General features: G+C 36.7%; 1 protein-coding gene across 5 annotated transcripts in view; it reads left to right on the plus strand.

Annotated features, from left to right (window-relative positions):
- tenm3 (teneurin transmembrane protein 3) overlaps positions 1–27,697 on the plus strand; it is a 755,307-nt gene that overhangs the window by 565,482 nt on the left and 162,128 nt on the right. For all 5 annotated transcript variants that reach the window (XM_062033280.1, XM_062033281.1, XM_062033282.1 and 2 more), the window contains 6 exons: positions 8,061–8,207; positions 15,535–15,665; positions 15,748–15,836; positions 17,918–18,037; positions 23,109–23,241; positions 24,746–24,874. In XM_062033280.1, coding sequence (XP_061889264.1) covers positions 8,061–8,207; positions 15,535–15,665; positions 15,748–15,836; positions 17,918–18,037; positions 23,109–23,241; positions 24,746–24,874 — 749 coding nt within the window. The remainder of the gene's footprint in view (positions 1–8,060; positions 8,208–15,534; positions 15,666–15,747; positions 15,837–17,917; positions 18,038–23,108; positions 23,242–24,745; positions 24,875–27,697) is intronic.

The following is a 27,697-nucleotide window of genomic DNA, read 5'->3' on the forward strand; positions in this document are numbered from 1 at the left end:
TTATACTAATTATTACTATTATTGCATCTATTGTCTTTTTTCTTTCGTTTTAATATTCCTGATCATTCTTTTCTCCTATGTATTGCTCATAATGTAAAATATAACTTTAATGTATTGATTACATTTTTTTATTACGTTGAGCGTTCAAGGATTTTGATATTATTATCTGTCAAAAAATGGCCTTCTCTTAAACAAAACACAAATTAATTTATAGTCTTCATTTTTTTACAATTAATTTTTCTCTCAGTTAAAGTAACCATGAAAATGATGGACTGTTCATGTCTTCCAAGGCCGTGAACTTACAAAACCAGCAGGGGGTCATACAGTTATGTTCCCAACTGTATATCATAATTCAAAATGTATTCTCTGTAACCTGCGGCAGCCATGAAAAATAATTTGCTCTTTATTGCACAAACAAAACTAATAACTTTCTGCAGTGGGTGACGTATCGGCCCTGCTCTTGTGTATGTTTTTGCTCCAAGCTGTTTTCCCTTCTGTCCCTCTTATGTCGTTATGCTCCGGTCTTCGCCCACACGAGTGGGAATAGCTTTAATCACACTAAATTTGCTGCTAACGATGTCAGTCGGAACATTTGACGGAACATTTATAAAATTGTGTTTTTGGGATGTTCTCTTTGCATAACGTTGGCTCTTTTAGCAGTGACATGATTGAATCATGTTAGTTCATGTTAAGGTTTTCAAGCATGTCTTGGAAATAGTGCATCAGGCAATGAAGAATATATTGTTATTTACACTAGCACTTTTTGTTTACTTAACATATTTTTCAGACTATAAAGCACACTTAAAATCCTTTCATTTTCTCAAAACTCGACAGTGCGCCTTATGTACAGATTAATTGTGGTTGTGCTTACCGACCTCGAAGCTATTTTATTTGGTACATGGTGTAATAATAAGTGTGACCAGTAGATGGCAGTCACACATAAGAGATACGTGTAGACTGCAATATGACTCAAGTAAACACCAACATTTTATATGTTCCATTTAGGGCTGCAACTAACAATTAATTTGATAATCGGTTAATCTGTCGATTATTACTTCGATTAATCGATTAATAATCGGACAAAAGAGACAAACTACATTTCTATCCTATCCAGTATTTTATTGGAAAAAAACCAGCATACTGCCATACTTGTTTTGATTATTGTTTCTCAGCTGTTTGTAAATGTTGCAGTTTATAAATAAAGGTTTATTAAAAAAATTAATTTAAAAAAAAACAAACAAATAAAAAATCTGCGCATAGCATGGATCCAACGAATCGATGACTAAATTAATCGAGTCAAAAAATATGACTACTGTTCAAAATGTACACCAAAGCACATTCAATATGTTATCTAAACCACAAGGAAGTGTTTTGGAATGTGCAATAAAATCATCATGGCTGCACTTGAAAGTATTATTCTGTACCACTCACTGAACAATCAGCTTTATTTATTCTCATCCATTTAATGAGATATACAGTCGTGGTCAAAAGTCTACATACACTTGTAAAGAACATAATGTCATGGCTGTCTTGAGTTTCCAATCATTTCTACAACTCTTATTTTTTTTGTGATGGAGTGATTGGAGCACATACTTGTTGGTCACAAAAAACATTCATGAAGTTTGCTTCTTTTATGAATTTATTATGGGTCTACTGAAAATGTGACCAAATCTGCTGGGTCAAAAGTATACATACAGCAATGTTAATATTTGGTTACATGTCCCTTGGTAGCTTTTGGTAGCCATCCACAAGCTTCTGGTTGAATTTTTGACCACTTTTTTTGACAAAATTGGTGCAGTTCAGCTAAAATTGTTGGTTTTCTGACATGGACTTGTTTCTTCAGCATTGTCCACACGTTTAAGTCAGGACTTTGGGAAGGCCATTCTAAAACCTTAATTCTAGCCTGATTCAGGTATTCCTTTACCACTTTTGACGTGTGTTTGGGGTCATTGTCCTGTTGGAACACCCAACTGCGCCCAAGACCCAACCTCTGGGCTGATGATTTTAGGTTGTCCTGAAGAATTTGGAGGTAATCCTCCTTTTTCATTGTCCCATTTACTCTCTGTAAAGCACCAGTTCCATTGACGGCAAAACAGGCCCAGAGCATAATACTACCTCCACCGTGCTTGACGGTAGGAATGGTATTCCTGGGATTAAAATCCTCACCTTTTCTCCTCCAAACATATTGCTGGATATTGTGGCCAAACAGCTCAGTTTTAGTTTCATCTGACATCACGTGGACAAAGATAAGACCTTTTGGAGGAGAGTTGTGTGGTCCAATTTAGCTGAACTGCACCAATATTGTCAAGAGGAGTGGTCAAAAACTCAACCAGAAGCTTGTGGATGGCTACCAAAAGCGCCTTATTGCAGTGAAACTTGCCAAGGGACATGTAAGCAAATATTAACATTGCTGTATGTATACTTTTGAGCCAGCAGATTTGGTCACATTTTCAGTAGACCCATAATAAATTCATAAAAGAACCAAACTTCATGAATGTTTTTTGTGACCAACAAGTATGTGCTCCAATCACTCTATCACAAAAAAAATAAGAGTTGTAGAAATTATCGGAAACTCAAGACAGCCATGACATTATGTTCTTTACAAGTGTATGTCAACTTTTGACCACGACTGTATATACAGTAACTATCCATACGGTTTATTTTGGGTATGTCTTTTTCTATCTAGGCTCTCAAGCCCATGCTTAAGGAGGTTGAAGTTTTGAAATATTATATTAAAAAAAATGCAAGTCCATGATCCCAGCTCTTCCTACTTCTTCTTCTCCTTTTGGCAGCAGATTCCATCTCATCTGTTTATTACCAAGAGTGTATTTACAGTAGCAGGGCTGCTTTTGTTCCATTTATATTCCCTCCCCCCCTAATTTTCCTACCTCTCTTCCTCCTGCCCTCTCCTTTTCTCAGGATATAAAGGTAATTTATTTCCCCAAAGACTTAATCAGAGGCTCCACTGCTCCAAATTACAAACACTTCACACGCTTTGTTGTTATCATTCATTGTACTTTTCTTTATTTGCGTGTGTGTTTTCCCTTTATTTGTTTTTAATTGTATGGATTCTGAAGAGCACCCGCGCATACTGTGTGTTATTCTGCACCTTCTATTTATTATCCCTATCCCTGATACTCAACTACTTCCACATTTCTACACAGATTCCATTCCCGACAGCAAAACATCCAGGCTATCTATTTTCCACATTTCAAAAAGTGTTGCTTTTCTGGCCCAAATAGTTCAGCTGAAATTACATATTTTTGTCACACTTTTCAACCCATTCAAACCATTGCAACATTGAAATATTATGGTGAACAACTTTCCCACATCTCGAAAATCCCCACTTTTCCTCTAATTCCATGTTTTCAGGTTTGCTTCAGCTCTTCAGCATCACGCAATGTTTGCACAAATGGCCTTTTCCGTGTTGTTGTTTTATTTTCTTTACTATTTCATGTTGCACACGTTTGTTTTGTTGTTACATTTTTTTAACCATACTTGTTGCTGGTTCCATTACCATTGGGGCTTTCTATTTGACTACTTAGACCAGGGGTGTCAAACGTACGGCCCGCGGGCCAGAACAGGTTTTATCCGGCCCGTGAGATGAATTTGCGAACTATAAAAATGAGCCGAAATTGTTTAATAAAAAAAACTGCTGTTCTAAATGTGTCCACTAGATGTCACAATAGCAATTATTTGTATCTTTGTAGATGATGATACATATGTAAAAAAAAGAAAATAAACCACATGATGTTAGTGCACCAGTCAAGGAAAATGAGCAAACTACGTAAATAACATCCTGTAATTTGATTTTGATATTATTTTTTTTGTCACAATAGCAATTATTTGTATCTTTGTAGATGATGCTACATACACTACCGTTAAAAAGTTTGGGGTCACCCAAACAATTTTGTGGAATAGCCTTCATTTCTAAGAACAAGAATAGACTGTCGAGTTTCAGATGAAAGTTCTCTTTTTCTGGCCATTTTGAGCGTTTAATTGACCCCACAAATGTGATGCTCCAGAAACTCAATCTGCTCAAAGGAAGGTCAGTTTTGTAGCTTCTGTAACGAGCTAAACTGTTTTCAGATGTGTGAACATGATTGCACAAGGGTTTTCTAATCATCAATTAGCCTTCTGAGCCAATGAGCAAACACATTGTACCATTAGAACACTGGAGTGATAGTTGCTGGAAATCTGCCTCTATACACCTATGTAGATATTGCACCAAAAACCAGACATTTGCAGCTAGAATAGTCATTTACCACATTAGCAATGTATAGAGTGCATTTCTTTAAAGTTAAGACTAGTTTAAAGTTATCTTCATTGAAAAGTACAGTGCTTTTCCTTCAAAAATAAGGACATTTCAATGTGACCCCAAACTTTTGAACGGTAGTGTATGTAAAAAAGAAAATAAACCACATGATGTTAGTGCACCAGTCAAGGAAAATGAGCAAACTACATAAATAACATCCTGTAATTTAATTTTGATATTTTTTTTATTATCTTGATGGATTGAAAATGAACACCAATGAGTTGACTGATGAACATTGTCACATCAGTTATTCAGAAAGTATAAATAACGACAAATAAAGTGTAAATGTAAGTGTAAAAAAAACAAAAAAACAACAACATTATGATTTGTACATTTTCAGAATGTGGTTGTTGTATTTTTAAACAAAGAAAACAATCTAAAGTTGTCTTTATTTTTAAGTTATCGTGCCGGGATTTTACCAGTCCGGCCCACTTGGGAGTAGATTTTTACTCCATGTGCCCCCCCCCCCCCCCCCCCCATCTAAAATGAGTTTGACACCCCTGACTTAGACAGTCCAGAATGTGACTCCTGTTGTCCTGCACTCAGCAGCCTGATGTTTACGTCACTCGCTTTTTTACTGTGCTTTCATTCTCTGTCCGCCCCCCACCCCCGCCCCCACAACCCACTTTTGAAAGTCCGTTCTTCCTTCTGTCTCTTCAGCAAGGCTTTGCTTGGGTCTGAAAGTTGCTCTTTTGAAATAAATCCTCTGTGTGTGTAGTCTGTGGTGATGGAATGCTGCACACAGGCATTGAGGACAGGATATCTTTGGAGGCATGTCGTCCCAAACACATTCACCATCATTTGATTTTGTGCAGCTCTCTCAGGCCTGTTGTGTTTTCACATGGATTCCAATTTTGAGATGTGTATTTTGTCCAATTTAATTAGTTTTTTTTATCACCAGAACAAATGTTAAGGAAATTGTTGGTGATTATTTTATTGCAGGATTTTACATTGTTCTGTGATTTCCGAAAAGTTATCGAATCCCTAAAATATTGTGTATTTTAATGTGTACGTGCCACCATCCATCATGATATTACACAGTGTCCCTAATGTCTAACAAATAAAAACTTATTTTTTCTTTTTTTTAAAATTTTTACTAAAGTATTCTCTCTCACTGTTAATTGACTCCGAGCCTGACCAAGTAGGAATTTTTAATTATAAATCGAATATTTTCACAGATAAAGCATAAGATAACTTGTTTAAAACCTCCTAAATACAGTTTGTAACATTATTAAGAGCCCTCGATACACGAAATAAGACCCACATAGTCATCTTTACACTCATTTGATCTAATCCAGGGGTCCCCAAACTTTTTGACTCGGGGGCCGCATTGGGTTCAAACAATTTGTTTAAAACCTCCTAAATACAGTTTGTAACATTATTAGAGCCCTCGATACACGAAATAAGACCCACATAGTCATCTTTACACTCATTTGATCTAATCCAGGGGTCCCCAAACTTTTTGACTCGGGGGCCGCATTGGGTTCAAACAATTTGGCCAGGGGGCCGGGCGGTGTGTGTGTATATATATATATATATATATATATATATATATATATATATATATATATATATATATATATATATATATATATATATATATATACATATATATATATATATATATTTTTTTAATTTAATTTAATTTAATTTATTTATTTATTTTATAATTAAAACATATTTACATATATGTATTAATATTCTAATAATTTTTTATAATTTAAATTTTTTTTCTTCTTAATTTTACAAATAATTATAAAATTAAACATGTTTTATATATATATATGTATATGTATATATGTATATGTATATATGTATATGTATGTATATATATATATATATATATATAATATATATATATATATATATATATATATATATATTTATATATATATATATATATATATATATATATACAGTATGTACGTTAGGTCAGGAAAAAACACACAGGCTATGTCATCCCTACAAGCCTGTTTCACAGGTTTCCCTGCTCTTCAGGGGATTTAAAAAAAAGGTTGTTTTAAAAATCCCCTGAAAAGCAGGGAAACCTGCGAAACAGGCTTGTAGGGATGAAATAGCCTCTGTGTTTTTTCCTGACCTAACGTATATTCCGCTCTACCCCGGTATTGAGCACTGTATAACGGATGAACCACATAAATCTTGACTATATATATATATATATTTATATATATATATATATATATATATATATATATATATATATATATAAATGTATTTATTTATTTTATAATTAAAACATATTTACAAAAAAGTATTAATATTTTAATTATTTTTTATAATTTAAAATCTTAATTTTACAAATAATTATAAAATTAAACATGTTTTGTATATATATATATATATATATACGTTAGGTCAAGAAAAAACACACAGGCTATGTCATCCCTACAAGCCTGTTTCGCAGGTTTCCCTGCTCTTCAGGGGATTAAAAAAAGAAGAAGGTTGTTTTAAAAATCCCCTGAAGAGCAGGGAAACCTGCATAACAGGCTTGTAGGGATGAAATTGCCACTGTGTTTATTTCTGACCTAACGTATATTCCGCTCTACCCCGGTATTGAGCACTGTATAACGGATAAACCACATAAATCTTGACTATATATATATATATGTATATATATATATATATATATATATATATATATATATATATATATATATATATATATATATATATATATATATATATGTATATATATATAAATATATGTATATATATATATGTATATATATATAAATATATAAATGTATATTATATGTTCGAAGAGTATATTATATGACCAGACTTTTTGGGACATTCTGTACTAAAATAAAATAGCATAGTTCTTTTTAGTCCCAACCGTAAAAAAATATATATATTCACATCATTATTGATGCCGTGTGGTATACACAGTCTCTAAACTGATTCATGTGAAACTACAACATATTTGTCCTACGAGTGGGTTAATCTATTGATCTATAATCTATGTTTGTCGTCTTTGTGTCTGGGCTTGTCACTTCATGTGTTGGTTTCCACAGGACGACATCACTTCTTACACATTTGGGCTTGAACCAATATGGATTTTTGAAGACAGGTGTTTTTTTCAATACATGCCACATCATAGCTTCTCAGCCAAATAATATATTATATTGAAATTAATTTTGAAGGGTATTACTAATGACCAATATAGAATAGACACTATTTAGGATGTAAGGCTTTTCACAAACAATAGGTTTTTCTCAAGTCTATCCAAATATATGATAGTTAAGCTAAACATATTGTCCGTCTTTTTATTTTTACTTTTCCATACTTATCAGTTGAATGTGTTCTACTTTGCCCTGTATTTGTAATATTCTTATTATTTAACACCCAAGTCATCTTTTTTTTCCACAAACCATTGCTTAGGTGGGTATGGATTAGTTAGCGCATGGTGCATATTTAAACAACACAATATTGAATTCTATATCATCACGGTGAGCTATAATAGGAAGATTTGAATTAAAAAATGAGTGTAAAATCTTAGTTGCATATCATTTAAGGAAGTCGTCATGGGCTGTTTTTCAAAATTTAAATACAATATTATTTACTCACAATGGCCTTTTTGCACTTTAAGTGGCTCCATGTTTTGTATTGCTAGACTTTTCCCCACCAACTTTCCAAAATGTATGTTGGTTAAAGCCTATTTCATGCATTAATCCCAACCCACGCACCCATCTAACTTTCCAAACTGTTTTTCTGACCTGATCAGAGGGTTGTCCGGGTCTCTGCAACAACAATGGACGATGCACCCTTGAGGCCAGTGGCTGGCATTGTGTCTGCCAGTCTGGATGGAGAGGAGCCGGATGCCACGTCGCCATGGAAACGCTCTGTACCGATAACAAGGACAATGAAGGAGGTACTGTAGGTTCTCATATTGATTAAAGCAATGGATAACATTTGTGTACCGGACAAAGTTTCCATGCACACACAATGTTGCAGTTTAGGTTGATGCTGTCTTTCAGACAAGACGTGTTTGCATGCACAAGCAATAGGAGTATGTTACAGTCGTGGTCAAAAGTTGACATACACTTGTAAAGAACATAATGTCATGGCTGTCTTGAGTTTCCAATACTTTGTACAACTCTTATTTTTTGTGATAAAGTGATTGGAGCACACTCTTGTCACAAAAACATGCATGAAGTTTGGTTCTTTTATGAATTTATTATGAGTCTACTGACCAAATCTTCTGGGTCAAAAGTATACGTACAGCAATGTTAATATTTGCTTACATGTCCCTTGGCAAGTTTCACTGCAATAAGGCGCTTTTGGTAGCCATCCACAAGCTTCTGCTTGAATTTTTGACCACTCCTCTTGACAAAATGGGTGCAGTTCAGCTAAATTTGTTGGTTTTCTGACATGGTCAGCATTGTCCACATGTTCTCAATGGGGTTTAAGTCAGGACTTTGGGAAGGCCATTATAAAACCTTAATTCTAGCCCGATTTAGCCATCCCTTTACCACTTTTGACGTAGTAAACTGCGCCCAAGACCCAACCTCCGGGCTGATGATTTTAGGTTGTCCTGAAGAATTTGGAGGTAATCCTCCTTTTTCATTGTCCCATTCTGTAAAGCACCAGTTCCATTGGCAGCAAAACAGGCCTAGAGCATAATACTACCACCACCATGCTTGACGGTAGGCATGGTGTTCCTGGGATTAAAGGCCTCACCTTTTCCCCTCCAAACATATTGCTGGAGGGGGGGTCACCCACATCTGCGGTCCTCTCCAAGGTTTCTCATAGTCATTCACATGGACATCCCAATGGGTTGTGAGTTTTTCCTTGCCCTTATGTGGGATCTGAACCGAGGATGTCCTTTGAGACACTTGTGATTTAGGGCTATATCAATAAACATTGATTGATTGATTGATTGTGGCCAAACAGCTCAATTTTTGTTTCATCTGACCACAGAACTTTTCTCCAGAAGGTCTTATCTTTGTCCATGTGATCAGCAGCAAACTTTAGACGAGCCTTCAGTTGTCGCTTCCGGGGCAAGGGCTTCCTTCTTGCATGGTAGCCTCTCAGTCCATGGCGATGCAAAACACGCTTGACTGTGGACACTGACACCTGTGTTCCAGCAGCTTCCAATTGATTGCATACCTTCTTTTTGGTAGTTCTCGGTTGACTCTTGATCATCCTGACCAATTTTCTCTCAGCAGCAGGTGATAGCTTGGGTTTTCTTCCTGATCGTGGCAGTGTCAAAACTGTGCCATGCACTTTATATTTACGAACGCAGTTGCTCTTGGGAAATTGTAGAAATTATTGGAAACTCAAGACAGCCATGAAATTATGTCCTTGACAAGTGTATGTAAACCTTTGATCACGACTGTATATGTTATTCAGTATATTACTAATATTGTGGTTGATGACGTTTTTGTTTATTGTTTATTGAATGGATCCCCATTAGCTGACGCCAAGGCGACTGCTAGTCTTCCTGGGGTCCATATAGGAGCATACAAAATAACAATACAAAGAATACATGCATTACCAAACATTATACAAAGGAAAAATACAACATACGATAAAAAAAAAAAAGGTAGTTAAACCCAGTATTAAAAATGAAACCAAACGTGAAAACCAAACATATTTTTTCCTGTCTTTGCTTTTATTTTAACATTACAGTTTTAATCAGCATATGACACAGATGTTTGTTTTGTGTCACACACTGATTAAAACTGTAATGTTGTTTTTGCCGGGATCCAAAGAGGAGGCAGAATTGGCACATATTCAAAAAATGCAAAAATACAAATGCAAACATTTGGTAGTGACTGGCGACATGGAACTAAAATCAATGGTGCACAGGAAAGAAAAAAAAAACATTGCAAAAGGCAAACGAGCTACCACAATAGCAAATGCTAGGCAAATTAGTTCAACTCCAAAAATAGAACTAGCATTTCGACTAACTGAAGTAGTGGACAAGACAGGAATACACTGCTCACAGTTCAAAAGGGTGTTGTAAAATATGAAAGTTTAAGTTAAAGTACCACTGATAGTCACACACACACTAGGTGTGGTGAAATTACCCTCTGCATTTGACACATACCCTTGTTCCAGCCCCTGGGAGGTGAGGGGAGCAGTGAGCAGCAGCGGTGGCCGCGCTCGGGAATTATTCTGGTGATTTAACCCCCAATTCCAACTCTTAGTGCTGAGTGCCAAGCAGGGAGGTAATGGCTCCCATTTTTATAGTCTTCGGTATGACTTTTGAACTCACAACCTACCCATCTCAGGGCGGACACTCTAACCACAAGGCCACTGAGCGGGCTAAGTTGAAATCGTAAAAATAAGTTAGATCAGAGCGGCATATAGAGCAGAGCAGCAAGGCTCACAGGACGACTTCTAAACTGTGACAAAAAAAAAAGTTTTTAAATCAGAAATACTTTAATAATAAAATAATAATAAAAAGGAGGACAAAGACAGGAAGACAACACTCTCACTCTTTACTCCTCTAATTCAGGGGTGTCCAAAGTGCGGCCCGGGGGCCATTTGTGGCCCGCAGGTCATTTTTTAACGGCCCCACGGCACATTTTAAAAATACAATTGAAAAAAATTAAAAACATGATAAGTGGTATAAAAGAGCAAACAGGTCAAATGTAACAAGAAAATGTCGCAATGTTGACTCTAATAACACAAAGCTGCCATGCAGGCTGTTTCTTTCTTTGAAAAATAATAATGAATCAAAATCAATGTCATTATGAATTATTGACCTATTCAAGGCTCCAATTACGTCACATTTGAGATATTTTTGGGGAAAATGTTGCATATTTTGTGTTTGCCATATAAAAAACTGAGCTGTTTTTTTTAAAGGGCCTAAAACGAACAAACGAAAGACATAAACAACAATAAAACGTATAATTGACGGATAGATCTGAAGTTGCTCTCGAGATCATTGTGTTAAAAGTAAACAGTAAAAAAAAAAATAGAATTTATTTTTTAACACTATAATTATTTGGATCCCCAATAATTTTAGTGTGATTTGTTTTTAGGTGTCATTGCTCAAAAAATAATAATGAATTAAAATCAATGTTGTTATGAGTTATTGACCTTTTTAAGGCTCCAATTATTATATAATCTCAAATATTCCACTTAAAAATGTTACTGTGTGAAAATATTGCATATTTTGTATTTTTTCCATAAAAAAACAGGGTTTTCTTTGACAACAAGAGCATATAACTTAAATCTTTAAAACTGTTATACTGACAGATAGACCTAAAGTTGATCTAGAGATTTAAAACTTGAATAATAATAAAAATAATAATACTGAATAATGACACATTTTTCATATTTTTTTTACCAAAACCCTTTAGGGTCCGGGATCAAGCCTGAGTGGAGGCCTAAATGTATATTTTTTTATACATATATTGTATTGGTTTTTGAAATAAAAAATATCAAAATGGCCCCCGCTTGCTTTGATTTTTCAGAGTGCGGCCCTCAGTGGAAAAAGTTTGGACACCCCTGCTCTAATTGGATAGATTGCCTAATTGCTCCCCCACAATAAAATAATATGTGGGGGAAATGCATTTAAAAAAAAGCATTCGGGGGCAAACAAATGCAAAATAAAATACAGGGTGGAAAAATAGAATGTGACAATGATACTCTTAAGAGCGTACGTACGCTAGGCCAGTGTTTCCTAACTGTTGTTAAGAGGGCCGCCAAAAATATCAGTTTCTCAGCTGCGGTCCATATGACTATGATTATATGAACACGCCTATTTTATGATCACTGCAAATCTTTAGTTAAGTTAAAGTACCAACGATTGTCACATGTGGTGAAATGTGTCCTCTGCATTTGACCCATTCCCTTGTTCACCCCCTGGGAGGTGAGGGGAGCAGTGAGCAGCAGCGGTGGACCGCGGCCGGGAATCATTTTTGGTGATTTAACCCCCAATTCCAACCCTTGATACTGAGTGGCAAGCAGGGAGGTAATGGGTTCCATTTTTATAGTCTTTGGTATGACTCGGCCGGGGTTTGAACTCACAACCTACCGATCTCAGGGCGGACACTCTACCCACTAGGCCACTGAGTAGGCACTACTTCATGAGAAGTATGAATAGAATATAATTCATGTTCTTAGCATTTAATACCCGTGTAAAAAAAATGATCCAAGGAGGGGAACCTTAAACGATGGTTTAGTGTGGCTGACACGGGGCTTAGGCTAAGTAATTATTCGTGTAAGGCAGGGGTGTCCAAACTTTTTCCACTAAGGGCCGCACACGGAAAAAATAAAGCATGCGGGGGCCATTTTGATAGTTTTCATTTTCAAACCATAACAAAATATATGGATTTTTTTTAAAAATGTTTTACCTTTAGGGCTTCCAAGGACCATAAAGGCTCTAAGTCATTAAAATGTTAAAAACAAGTCAAATTATTATTATTTTTATTTATTTAACGCTTACAGTAAATCTCTTCAGTATATCAACTTCAGGTTGATATAAAGTAAAAAAAAAAAAAAAAGAAAAGGTTTCATGCCTTTTCTGTCAAAGACAACTTTGTTTTTTTATAATATAACTGAAATATGCAGTATTTCCCCCACTGCCCAAAACATTCAGAAAGCAATGTTTGATGTGAAGTAATTAGAGCCTTAAAAAGATCAATAATGCAGGACACCATTGATTTTAATTCATTATTATTTTTGGAGTAATCACAGTGAAAAGATACAAAAAATCCCATGAAATATATTTGCCATCCAAAAGGTGCCCCACTCATATAAAGTGATACATTTTTATTAGTGTTTTTTTCACTTTCAACACTTAACTTGCGAGCTCAACTTCAGATATATCTGTCGATTTTACGTTTGAACTATTATTTTGTTTGTTTTATGCTCTTTTGTCAAAGAAAACATTGAAGTTTTTGTATGGCAACCACACAATATATGCAATATTTCCCACATAAAACATTTTAAAGTGAAATATTTGAAATAATTGGAGCCTTGAATAGGTCAATAATCCATTATAGCATTGTTTTTTTTTGTGTTTTTTTTAGCAATGACAAAAAAAAGACAAATAAAGATAGACAAAAGAAAAGAAAAAAAGGCTGCATGGCAGCTTTGTGTCAACATTGCAACTTTTTCTAGTTAGATTTAACCTCAGTCCACTTTTTTAAATGTTTATTTTTTATTTTTGCAATAGCATTTCCAGAATGTGCGGCAGGCCAGTAAACAATTAGCTGCGGGCCGCAAATGGCCCCCGGGCCGCACTTTGGACACCCCCGGTGTAAGGAGTTATCCGGCTTAATGTAGACAGGGCCTAGGGCTGAGAGGAGGAATAGTCACCCTCCACACGGCCGACCAGGAGGCAACTGCTTGGCCGAAGGACTTTGCATTTGCTAAATAAATAATAAAGTAGATTATCAGTAATATAGCGGATAAGAAACAAAGAGGAGAGAGCAATGAGTGCCAAACCTCTCAAATCTCTGAACGGCGCAAGGTACGGAAATTGTTGAAAAAACAAGTTAAAAGTGCCGCAAGTCGATAAAGAAGCAACTGCCGTTTAAGACACAAGAGGCACTGACGTCAGCGACTGCCGCGATGCCAAAAGCTAAAGGAAAGACTGATACAGAACATGATGGGAATCAAGAAGGGATACTACAAAAAATACTCTAGGAATTTAAAGAAGAAATGATAGAAAAATGGAAAGAAATGATGGATGGATGGAAAGATGATATAAAAGAAAGTAAAGAAGAAATTAAAGAAATGGAAAAAAGAGAACAACTCCAGAAATAATGAAGCCACTGAAATGAGCAAACAAATGAAGACCCTTCAAGAAGACAACAACACGCTGAGGAACATCATAGATGAAATGGATCAGGATAAACGAATGAATGATATCATCGTGACAGGGCACGTGAAAGCTGTGAATAATGAAGGTGAACCAGATGAAATGGATATGGTCTCAGCAGAACAGCAAGTGGTCAACTTTCTGCAATCAAAAGAAATTGAAATTGACATTAATACCATGGAAACATGCATCCCACTGAACGGAAGAAACAACAACGCCACTCCAGTCGTGCTCGTGAAACTCGTAAACAGAAAATCTAAAATGGCATTGCTGAGACAGGGAAAGAAGCTGAAGGGAACAAATGTGTACATGAATGAGCATCTCACAAAACATAATGCTGGAATCGCCAAGAAAGCACGCGACTTGAGAAGGCAGGGAAAAATCCAGGAAACTTGGAGCGCCAACTGTAAAATCTACATCAAGCTGAATGGAGGTCCAGAAGCAAGAGTAATTGTTGTCCATGACATCAAGGACCTGGACAATTTTTAAAGTTTACACAGCTACCACAACAACGATGATAATGGACTATGACAGAAAACTAGCACCTAAATTCAGCATGGACACTACTACGTTCCAAGGGACGACTAAACAAGAGGACCTAGAATCAGGATTGCATCCACCTACACTTATAGAGATTATTAAAACAACATCAAAGATTGTTGAACAAGAAAATATGGAACTAAAAAAATTTTTGCAACAACGATCACAAAAACCAGGATTTGGAAAATGATATAGATCCAGATACAACATTTTTCTCCCACATCAGTAATAATTGTTTTTATTATACAGATGATCAATATAATAGCAACATTAAATGTGATAACAAATTGTCAATTATTCATTTTAATAGCAGGAGCTTGTATGCAAATTACAACAACATTAAGAACTTTTTGGAACACATCAACGAACCCTTCAAGGTGATTGCTGTCACAGAAACATGGATTGATGATAAAAAAGGAATAGATTTTGATCTGGAAGGATATGAACTAAACTACATCAACAGAACCAACAAAAATGGAGGAGGAGTAGCTGTGTACGTGATGAAGAACCTGAACTACAAAGTGAACAGGAAGTGAACAAAAAGTTTTAGCAACTGTTATGTATAGAAAAGGGGTAGGATTAAATAAGCTCTGCTTCTTCCTACTCCTTTTCGAACATGTTGAAAAGAGAAACTGGAAATTGTGATGTATCGTGTTGTATGCTTGCATGTTCGAAATAAACTCAAACTCAACTCAACTCAACTCAAACAGAAAACAGGAAGTGACCAAAATAATAGTCAGTTGGGGTATGACACCCTGATATCTTTATTTTATTTGTATTGCTTCCTGCTCTCCACCCTTTCTATTCCAACTGTTCTCCTTGAATTAGTTGAAACTTGTTCCGATGTCTCTTTCAACTTCATGTCTGCCTGTTTCAGACGGCTTGACTGACTGTATGGATCCAGACTGCTGCCTGCAGGTCTCCTGTCAGAATCAGTTGTATTGTAAAGGATCGCCTGACCCTGTGGAAGTACTTAGCCAGTCTCCATCCTCGCTGGCTCCTCAGCAGGTAAGGAGTAGCCAAGAGAAAGTAGACGACAGACGTCATGTCCAAGAAAGACGGGAAGCTGCAGTGTTTTCTCTCTCCTCAGGCCGCCAGGTCTTTTTACCAGCGCATTCACTTCTTACTCGGTCCCGGATCCACTCACGTTATCCCTGCTGAGAGTCCGTTCAATAAAAGGTCAGAATGTCTCGGACTACGTGAATACAAGTGACATTGAAAGCATTACAGTACATGGAGACAGTATTCAGAGCTCCACCGAGAAGGCTCATTCCTAACAGACCTCTCACTCATAGGAAATGATAACCGATGCTGTGACCGTAGATCAGAATGCAAATTTGGGAATGGGATAATCAAACTAATGCACTGAGTATAAACATTCAGACTGAATGAAGTGTGAACATGACCAAAATCAGCATAGAAGTAGTTTTTAGCAGTAACAGAATGTTCCAAGCTGTTTGGACGTACTTAATTATATATACCGTACTTTTCGGGCTATGGAGCACACCGGCATTCAAGCCGCACCTACCAAATTTTAGAAGGAACACATATTTTTACATATATTAGCCACGCCAGACCATAAGCCGCAGATATACACTACCGTTCAAAAGTTTGGGGGTCACCCAAACAATTTTGTGGAATAGCCTTCATGTCTAAGAACAAGAATAGACTGTCGAGTTTCAGATGAAAGTTCTCTTTTTCTGGCCATTTTGAGCGTTTAATTGACCCCACAAATGTGATGCTCCAGAAATTCAATCTGCTCAAAGGAAGGTCAGTTTTGTAGCTTCTGTAACGAGCTAAACTGTTTTCAGATGTGTGAACATGATTGCACAAGGGTTTTCTAATCATCAATTAGCCTTCTGAGCCAATGAGCAAACACATTGTACCATTAGAACACTGGAGTGATAGTTGCTGGAAATGGGCCTCTATACACCTATGTAGATATTGCACCAAAAACCAGACATTTGCAGCTAGAATAGTCATTTACCACATTAGCAATGTATACAGTGTATTTCTTTAAAGTTAAGACTAGTTTAAAGTTATCTTCATTGAAAAGTACAGTGCTTTTCCTTCAAAAATAAGGACATTTCAATGTGACCCCAAACTTTTGAACTGTAGTGTATACTGATACGAAATATTTTGTCAATGTTTATTCACATACCTTAATTGTTTCTAAACGGTGCCAGTCACACGGCAGTAAAACGGCTGATCAAACAAAACAGAAGTCAGCTGTGGAAGCTAGCTTTCCAATTAGCTAAACTGACTCAATGACTACACAGTGACGTTCTGATGAATTTACGAAACTGAAACAATACAAAAAAATGCAATTGTAAGTTAATAATACTAACACAGGTGTTCGCATGTTCACTAATGCTAACGGCGCTTGATTACATTACGATAGCATGTACAAATATTCATGAAAATACTCCTACCGACTTCACGGTTTAGTGAATTTGAATTGTTTTAGTTACATTGTAAAACTTACTGATGTTGCTTGGAGTGATGAATGAATCTGTTCGAGTAAAAAGGCTATAGACGAATAGTAAACTAAATGGGATATACTTCCGGTTCTAGGCACGAAACAGGAAGTTCAAAAGATGGCACCACAGGACACACAATAACACACCTTTTCAGTTTCTCAGTCAGTGTTAAAACTATTTATTGAATATAAAATATAATGGCCGTTAGCAAAGAAAAATCCATAAATTATCCGCACCGGTTTATCCGCTGTAGGGTTCAAAGCGTTGGAAAAATGTAGAGGCTTATAGTCCCAAAAATACGATATGCCTTATCAGAAAACAAGGTTTATTCAATTAATCATTAACACATAACAATATTATTTGAATAACTAAAACAATTAAGCAGTAATTATGTATTAGTTGCATGTAGCTCCTTCAAAATATTCTACAGTCATCATATATTACATTTTTATGTGTGTAATAATTAATATGAATGCTGAAATATGATACATTATTGTTCAGTTTAATCAGTGCAACTGCTATGGAGGACAATAGTTGACAAAAGTATAAATACATTTATAAATAAATAAAATAATGAAATAAATAAAAAGTTAAACATGTGAATTATTAATAAAAAAGGGTAAATAGATGGGACATAAATAATTAAATAAATCATTTCTACATGTATGTATTTCTACATTAATTTATTTCCACATTTACTCATTTCCACATGTATTTATTCTAGTATTTATTTATACTGTAACGTGTGGTAGCTAAAACCTTGTATTTCTCTTTCCCCAGCTTTGTGTCAATAATCCGGGGTCAGGTTTTGACAGCAGATGGAACGCCCCTGATTGGAGTCAATGTGTCCTTTGTCCATTACCCTGAACATGGACACACCGTTACACGGCGAGATGGCATGTGCGTATATTCCACATGCAGAAAATACATACAGTATATTTATTACGATTGACGTCAGTGACTTCATGTGTTTCTGTCAGTGCCACATTCACACTGCTTCGTTTAGGATTCAATATTTGAACATTTTCACATTTACAATAACCAGCAAATTCTCCCATTTACTTTGATACTGTCCAAGTACACCTCATAAAAATTGTATTTATTACAAAAGTATTTTTCTAGCAAGCCTCTTAAGCACAGCGTTTGAGAGGTTGATAAGCTAAGTGTGGTGCCCACTGGCTGATCTTGAACTTATTTCCCTTCGATTGTTATACTGCTTGGTTGACCGTGGTCTACTTAAAGGCAACTGCGCTTTTCTGGAATTTTGCCCTTCATCCACAATCCTGATGTGAGATAAGAACACACATGTCTTTCCCTTTTTTGTGCATCCTAAAAAGTAAGAATGTGCAAGTAAGAGGCGGCTAACAATGTAGGTAATGCTTATAAAGCCCTCTGAAAACCATCCAAAAACCTTCAACACAGGTTTTTTATTCATGCTGTAACTGTATATAATGTACAGTCGTGGTCAAAAGTTGACATACACTTGTAAAGAACATAATGTCATGGCTGTCTTGAGTTTCCAATCATTTCTACAGCTCTTATTTTTTTGTGATAGAGTGATTGGAGCACATACTTGTTGGTCACAAAAAACATTCATGAAGTTTGGTTCTTTTATGAATTTATTATGGGTCTAGTGAAAATGTGATCAAATCTGCTGGGTCAAAAGTATACATACAGCAATGTTAATATTTGGTTACATGTCCCTTGGCAAGTTTCACTGCAATAAGGCGCTTTTGGTAGCCATCCACAAGCTTCTGGTTGAGTTTTTGACCACTCCTCTTGACAAAATTGGTGCAGTTAGGCTAAATTTGACAACAAACTCCAAAAGGTCTTATCTTTGTCCACGTGATGTCAGATGAAACTAAAATTGAGCTGTTTGGCCACAATACCCAGCAATATGTTTGGAGGAGAAAAGGTGAGCAGCTCTTATTTTTTTGGTGATTGGAGCACATACTTGTTGGCCACAAAAAACATTCATGAAGTTTGGTTCTTTTATGAATTTATTATGGGTCTACTGAAAATGTGACCAAAACAGCTAAATTTGTCTTTCATCTGACCACAGAACTTTCCTCCAGAAGGTCTTATCTTAGTCCATGTGATGTCAGGTGAAACAAAAATGGAGCTGTTTGGCCACAAAACCCAGCAATATGTTTGGAGGAGAAAAGGTGAGGCCTTTAATCCCAGGAACACCATTCCTACTGTCAAGCATGGTGGTGGTAGTATTATGCTCTGGGCCTGTTTTGCTGCCAATGGAACTGGTGCTTTACAGAGAGTAAATGGGACAATGAAAAAAGGAGGATTACCTCCAAATTCTTCAGGACAACCTAAAATCATCAGCCCGGAGGTTGGGTCTTGGGTACAGTTGGGGGTTCCAACAGGACAGTGACCCCAAACACACGTCAAAAGTGGTAAAGGAATGGCTAAATCAGGCTAGAATTAAGTTTTTAGAATGGCCTTCCCAAAGTCCTGACTTAAACATGTGGAAAATGCTGAAGAAACAAGTCCATGTCAGAAAACCAACAAATTTAGCTGAACTGCACTAATTTTGTCAAGAGGAGTGGTCAAAAATTCAAGCAGAATCTTGTGGATGGCTACCAAAAGCGCCTTATTGCAGTGAAACTTGCCAAGGGACATGTAAGCAAATATTAACATTGCTGTATGTATACTTTTGACCTAGCAGATTTGGTCGCATTTTCAGGAGACCCATAATAAATTCATAAAATAACCAAAGTTAATAAGAGTTGTAGAAATGATTGGAAACTCAAGACAGCCATGACATTATGTCCTTCACAAGTGTATGTAAACTTTTGGCCATGACTGTAAAACCAAACACATTCACGATAACGTGAAAAACAACATTTCTCATTTTAACTCGTGCCATAAATTCTTTCTTGGGTGCATTGATTTGACAGAGTGCATGGCAACGGTAGCGTTCGTTGCTATGTGCTCAGTGAAATCAATGTCAACAACAACATAGAGAGCACTTTCTGTGTTTGCTACCACGAATGGCAGACTTTGTGAGAGCCTCGGAGCGTCATGTAGCACTGTTGCTAAATGTGAAACACTGACAGTCGTGATGCTCTCACTGGAATGGTTGTATCTCTCAGCACTTGTAAATTCTAAATCATTCTCAACCCTCAGTTCCTAACATTGTTGCGATGGTCGTAAACCCGGATTTCTCCCGGAATGCGTAAAGGTAGCGAAATGGCGCCGGCATGGCAGCGGACTCTTTCTGATTCCATTTGAGTATTCGTGTCGGTTTCCACATACCACATAGCTTTTATTTTTGCAACAAGGCTGTACAATTTAGCTAAAATCTGCTTGTGTTGGACAGAAAGTCATGCGCAAAGTGGAGAGTTGGGTCAAAATGATAAAGAGATTATTGTCCGACCTGCTTTGTGTAATTGTTTTCTTGTCAAATGTTGAGGTGGAATCCTTAAATAAATGCCCGCAGGACCAAAAATCAACATTTTTATTTTCTAAGCGTTAAGATGCAAGAAGGACATCCATTGTTTGATTTCATTAAAACACGCCTCCAGATGACTACAATCTGGCGTGTTGGTCAACTTTAGGGGCATGTAAAGTTGAGTGCATAACATCAAAAGCTAACACCTTATTTGCGTATGATGTCGCCGAGTGGCAGCATATAGTTGCTTAAGAATGGAGGGCCAGGAACTGAACCCTGTGGAATGCCGCACGTTACCTTTACATACTCCGAGACACGCTGCATCCTTTCCGTAAGACAGGGGTCCCCAACCACCGGGTACCGGGCCGCGGACCGATTGGTACCGGGCCGCGCAAGAAATTTAAAAAAAAATTATATATATATACATATATATATATATATATATATATATATATATATATATATATATATATTTTTTTTTTTTTTTTCAAATTAAATCAACATAAAAAACACAATATATACATTATGTATCAATATAGATCAATACAGTCTGCAGGGATACCGTCCGTAAGCACACATGATTGTATTTCTTTATGAAAAAAAAAAATTGAAAAAAAATAAATAAATACACCCCCCCCCCCCCCCCCCGGGAAAAATTTTCAAGCGTTGACCGGTCCCCAGCTACAAAAAGGTTGGGGACCACTGCCGTAAGATAGGAATCAGGGGGTGTATTTTGTAGCGTCCCGGAAGAGTTAGTGCTGCAAAGGGTTCTGGGTATTTGTTCTGTTGTGTTTATGTTGTGTTACGGTGCGGATGTTCTCCCGAAATGTGTTTGTCATTCTTGTTTGGTGTGGATTCACAGTGTGGCGTATATTTCTAACAATGTTAAAGTTGCTTATACGGCCACTCTCAGTGTAAACTGTGTCGCTGTTGATCAAGTATGGGTTGCATTCGCGTGTGTGCGCGTACAGAAGCTGCTCATATCTTGTGATGGGCCGGAACGTTGTTAGAAGGGATGAAAAGCGGACGTGACGACAGCTCGTAGAGGACGTTAAAAGCTGTGCCTGTTAGGCACGCCCCCCAAGACTGTGGAATACGAGATATAACGACTGATGAACACCTTCGTTGGATAATGAAGGTTGCCTCAGCTCAAAGCCTGAGCCCTGACATTAATGAACTATGATCCAAGAAAAGATGGCAGGTATCTGGCTTGGGCACATCAGATTAGATCAGTGTGTTGCAAACTGAGCAGTTTAAAGTCCAGAATGGTTGGTTTATTCATTATTTTATTTTCAAATGTATTAGCCTGTGGAAAAAGTTAATGTTGATATTTACCTCAGAAGGCTGCAAATAGAAAAGGGGCATTCAACTTTTATTTAAACTGTATTTGATATGTCATTGATATTTTTTAATTATTATTATTTGAAACTCGATTTTGCATGTCACTATAAAGTTATATAAGCCTTGCTTGTTCAATATTCAATGCAAAACTTGTTTGGGTCCCTATCAAAAAGGTTAATTTGTTCAACCTTGGCCCGCGGCTTTGTTCAGTTTTAAATTTTGGCCCACTCTGTATTTGAGTTTGACAGCCCTGATTTAGCTGCTGTGCAAACATTTTTTTTGAGGATTTTAGAGATAAAGAGGAGGTGCAACACCGGCCGGTAGTTTAGCAGGAGGTCAGAATCGAGGATAGGTCTTTAAAGCAGAGGATGAATAACTGCTGTTTTAAATGATAGGGCAACAGTACCAGAGGAAAGTGATAAGTTAATAATATTTCCCACTGATGGTCCTAATATTACAATATTACCTTGATAAGTTTTCCAGGAAGTGGGTCATGTAAACATGATGTTTGTTTTGTCTCATTCAAGAGTCACGGGATTTCCTCTAATGTTATTTCTTCAAAAAGAGAGGGATTATTTGGAGATTATTTTAGAGCAGAGAAGTCAAACATACGACCCGAGTGCCGGATCAGGCCCGCAAACAGGTTTTATCCGGCCTGCGGGATGAGTTTGCTAAGTACAAAAATTAACCTGACATTTTTGAATGAAAGAAACAGCTGTTCTAAATGTGTCCACTGGATGTCGCAATAGCAATTCTTTGTATCTTTGTAGCTGATGCTACATATGTACAACATAAACCACATGATGTTAGTGCATCAGTCGAGGAAAATGATCAAACTACAACCTCAACATGAGTGTAAAAAAAACAAAACAACATTATGATTTGTACAACTTCAGAATGTGCTTGTTCTATTTTTAAACAAAGAAAACAATCTGAAGTTGTCTTTATTTTTAAGTTATCGTGCCGGGATTTTACCACTTGGGAGTAGATTTTTCTCCATGTGGCCCTGATGATGCCCCTGTTTTAGAGCCTTTTATAGGCAGAGTAGATTAATTCCTTTATATACATTGTTCATAGTAGCTTTTCACTATTTAGAACGCACATAAAAGAGAAAAACATGTGTCTCACTTAAGGATTGTAGATGATGGGCAAAGTTCCCAAAAAAATACAGTTCCCCTTTATGTGTTTTTCATTTCAATGATATTCCTATGCAATGTGCTGCAGGTTTGATCTGTTGGCCAACGGTGGAGCATCCCTTACGTTGAGTTTTGAACGCTCTCCGTTCCTGACCCAGTACAGAACCGTGTGGGTGCCTTGGAATGTCTTTTATGTGATGGACACGCTGGCCATGAAGAAGGTGAGCTGTGTTATTGCGTTAGGGACAAATGTTTGTCAACAAGTCCAGAGCCATGCAGTCATGTAACACATGCATTACATTGGACTAGGGTTGTACGGTATACCGGTATTAGTATAGTACCGCGATACTAATTAATCATATTCGGTACTATACCGCCTCTGAAAAGTAACGACCCCCCGTCGTTGTCACGTCATGTCATTGCTGGTTTACGAGCAGAGGAGCATGTTCGGCAGCGCACAATCACAGAGTACTTACAAGCAGACACAGTGTGTAGACAGGAAAGGGAGAACGGCCACATTTTGGCTTAAAAACTGACGATAAAGGTGAAGTTATAACACTGAAACGCCCTCAGGAAGAGGTGCTTTAAGACATGGCTAGCTAGCTAGCGGCTAAATTTTAGCTACTTCTAAATCACTAATCCTCGCCTCCATGGCGACACATAAAGTAAGTTTCTTACAAATATCATCCCTGCAGGACGAGGAATAGCTAAACATGCTTCACTACACGCCGTAGCTCGTCAAAATGTAAACAAACGTCATGGGTGGATCTACACCTAACATCCACTGTAATGATACCAAGTACAGGAGCGTATCTAGTCGATACTACTATGATTACGTCGATATTTTTTGGCATCACAACATCTTTTTTATTTTTTTATTTATTTATATTATGTTTATAAACTATGAGGACTTTGAATATGACCAATGTATGATCCTGTAACTACTTGGTATCGGATTGATACCCAAATTTCTGGTGTCATCCAAAACTAATGTAAAGTATCCAAACAACAAAAGAATAAAGGATTATTACATTTTAACAGAAGTGTAGATAGAACATTTTAAAATAGAAGGTAAGCAGATATTAACAGTAAATGAACAAATAGATTAATATTTAATTTTCTACCACTTGTCCTTAATAATGTTGACAACATAATAGAATGATAAAAGACACAATATGTTACTGCATATGTCAGCAGACTAAATTAGGAGCCTTTGTTTGTTTACTTACTACTAAAAGACAAGTTTTATCTTGTATGTTCACAATTTTATTTAAGGACAAACTTGCCATAAGAAACATATGTTTAATGTACCCTAAGATTTGTTGTTAAATTAAAGCCAATAATGCAATTTTTTCTGGTCCCCTTTATTTAGAAAAGTACCAAAAAGTATCGACATAATTTTGGTACCAGTACCAAAATATTGGTATCGGGACAACACTACATTGTGCTTATATGCGGCGTAACGTTTGTTTGTATGCAACTCTAATTGAAACATTTTTAGTACAAAACTGCTTAGCTTTTGTGTTAACCACTTTAATGATTTTTCAAATGAAACATAAAAAAGTGCAAACTGCTGGCAAGTGATTCTCTAAAAAATGAAGTACTGGCCATTATTCAATTGTTTCGGTTTGATTTTCTACCTCTACAATAAACAGTGTATACAACAGTTGTTTTCCCCACTTTGTGACCCATAAATTGCTGATTGACTGACAATCTCTTTTTCAGGAGGAGAATGACATTCCAAGCTGTGACCTGAGTGGTTTCATCAGACCCAGCCCGGTCATTGTCACACCCCCACTGTCCATGTTCTACAAAAGTTCACCTGAAGATATTCCAATAATACCTGAAACACAGGTAAGCCCTATCCACCTTTTACAACTGTGTCTAACTCCACTGGGTGCCAACATTCAAAGAACACTTTATATTGCGGCCAAACAGCACTTCTACACTAAGCCATCTAAGATTATCCAGGCTATATCCCACCTAACCTTATCCTTGTCCACACACACACACCCTTTGGGGACCCCAGTTTTACGGTAAAAAAAAAGAAACAACAGCTCAGTTGCCAGAATTTCACGCAAAAAATCTGTGGTACCCTTTTTTTTCTAATAGTAATACACGTGAAAAACAACAACCATTGATTTTACGGTAAAAACTTGCAGCTAACTTGCCAGAGTTTTACTATATAAAACAGTGGTACTGTTGTTTTTCATTTACAGTAATATGCTGTAAAAGTCACTGTGCATCTTACGGTAAAATTCTGGCAACTGAGCTGCCAGTTTTTAACTATAAAATCTGCCGATTTCATTGTGGTGTACGTAAAAAAAAACATAATAATTAAATGCAATTGTTTAATAATATCATTAAGCGAATCCTTGTACAAACCCCGTTTCCATATGAGTTGGGAAATTGTGTTAGATGTAAATATAAACGGAATACAATGATTTGCAAATCCTTTTCAACCCATATTCAATTGAATGCACTACAAAGACAAGATATTTGATGTTCAAACTCATAAACTTTTTTTTTTTTTGCAAATAATAATTAACTTACAATTTCATGGCTGCAACACGTGCCAAAGTAGTTGGGAAAGGGCATGTTCACCACTGTGTTACATGGCCTTTCCTTTTAACAACACTCAGTAAACGAGGAGACACATTTTTTAAGCTTCTCAGGTGGAATTATTTCCCATTCTTGCTTGATGTACAGCTTAATAAGCAGGGGCGTCCATGGTAACGTTGCTTGGATGACAACATATGTTGCTCCAAAACCTGTATGTACCTTTCAGCATTAATGGTGCCTTCACAGATGTGTAAGTTACCCATGTCTTGGGCACTAATACATACACCCCCATACCATCACAGATGCTGGCTTTTCAACTTTGCGCCTATAACAATCCGGATGGTTCTTTTCCTCTTTGGTCCGGAGGACACGACGTCCACAGTTTCCGAAAAAAACTTGAAATGTGGACTCGTCAGACCACAGAACACTTTTCCACTTTGTATCAGTCCATCTTAGATGAGCTCAGGCCCAGCGAAGCCGACGGCGTTTCCGGGTGTTGTTGATAAACGGTTTTCGCCTTGCATAGGAGAGTTTTAACTTGCACTTACATATGTAGCGACCAACTGTAGTTACTGACAGTGGGTTTCTGAAGTGTTCCTGAGCCCATGTGGTGATATCCTTTACACACTGATGTCGCTTGTTGATGCAGTACAGCCTGAGGGATCGAAGGTCACGGGCTTAGCTGCTTACGTGCAGTGATTTCTCCAGATTCTCGGAACCTTTTGATGATATTACGGACCGTAGATGGTGAAATCCCTAAATTCCTTGCATTAGCTGGTTGAGAAAGGTTTTTCTTAAACTGTTCAACAATTTGCTCACACATTTGTTGACAAAGTGGTGACCCTCGCCCCATCCTTGTTTGTGAATGACCGAGCATTTCATGGAATCTACTTTTATACCCAATCATGGCACCCACCTGTTCCCAACTTGCCTGTTCACCTGTGGGATGTTCCAAATAAGTGTTTGATGAGCATTCCTCAACTTTATCAGTATTTATTGCCACCTTTCCCAACTTCTTTGTCACGTGTTGCTGGCATCAAATTCTAAAGTTAATGATTATTTGCAAAAAAATAAAAAATGTTTATCAGTTTGAACATCAAATATGTTGTCTTTGTAGCATATTCAACTGAATATGGGATGAAAATGATTTGCAAATCATTGTATTCCGTTTATATTTACATCTAACACAATTTCTCAACTCATATGGAAACAGGGTTTGTATCTCCATTACTTTGTCTTCATCATCTGTACAAACGGTAGAAGATGGATGAAAAGAGGGCATCCAACCTCAAATCCTGTTCATTTTGTGAATTTATTTTTTAACACAATGGCCCTTTCATGCTCAGGGTTTGAGAGGTTCAAATAGGGGAACAGATGGAGGTATGGGGAATGGAGGTGGCCTTGGTTCCTCGCTAAAGTGTGCATGTATAAATGTTAACGAAGAGCAACAAATTGATGGCATCCATCACGCTTGCATGGCAAATGGTGCATGAACATGATGACGTTTATTGTTTTTCACATATGGTGTTGTATTTCAGTGACTACTCCAAAAGTACATTTGAAAGGCGTCATGAACAAGCATAAAAGTCAAGGTTATGTTCCGGTTGTGTGTCGGTGCTATAGAGATTGTGGTTACCAAATTACACTAAAAGCTATTAGAAGTGTCCCAAAAAAAAAGGATTTTCAAATGAATCACGATTCTTATTTGTAACGATTCTTAATCGATTAAAAAAATACAAAAATCGATTTTTACAGATATGCTTTTTTATTTTTTATTCTGTCCTGTCGAGCCACTCAGGAAAATCACATTGTGGATGGAGATGTACATATCTGCTGTAAATATTTACAAAACCAGTGAAGTTGGCACGTTGTGTAAATAGTAAATAAAAACAAAATACAATGATTTGCAAATCCTTTTCAACTTATATTCCATTGAATAGACTGCAAAGACAAGATATTTATTGTTCGAACTGAGAAATCTATTTTTTTTTTGCAAATAATCATTAACTTATAATTTAATGGCAGCAACACATAGCAAAAAAGTTGGCACAGGGGCATTTTTACCACTGTGTTACATGGCCTTTCCTTTTAACAACACTGAGTAAATGTTTGGGA

Source organism: Entelurus aequoreus, linkage group LG22, assembly GCF_033978785.1.
Source record: "Entelurus aequoreus isolate RoL-2023_Sb linkage group LG22, RoL_Eaeq_v1.1, whole genome shotgun sequence".
NCBI lineage: Eukaryota > Metazoa > Chordata > Actinopteri > Syngnathiformes > Syngnathidae > Entelurus > Entelurus aequoreus.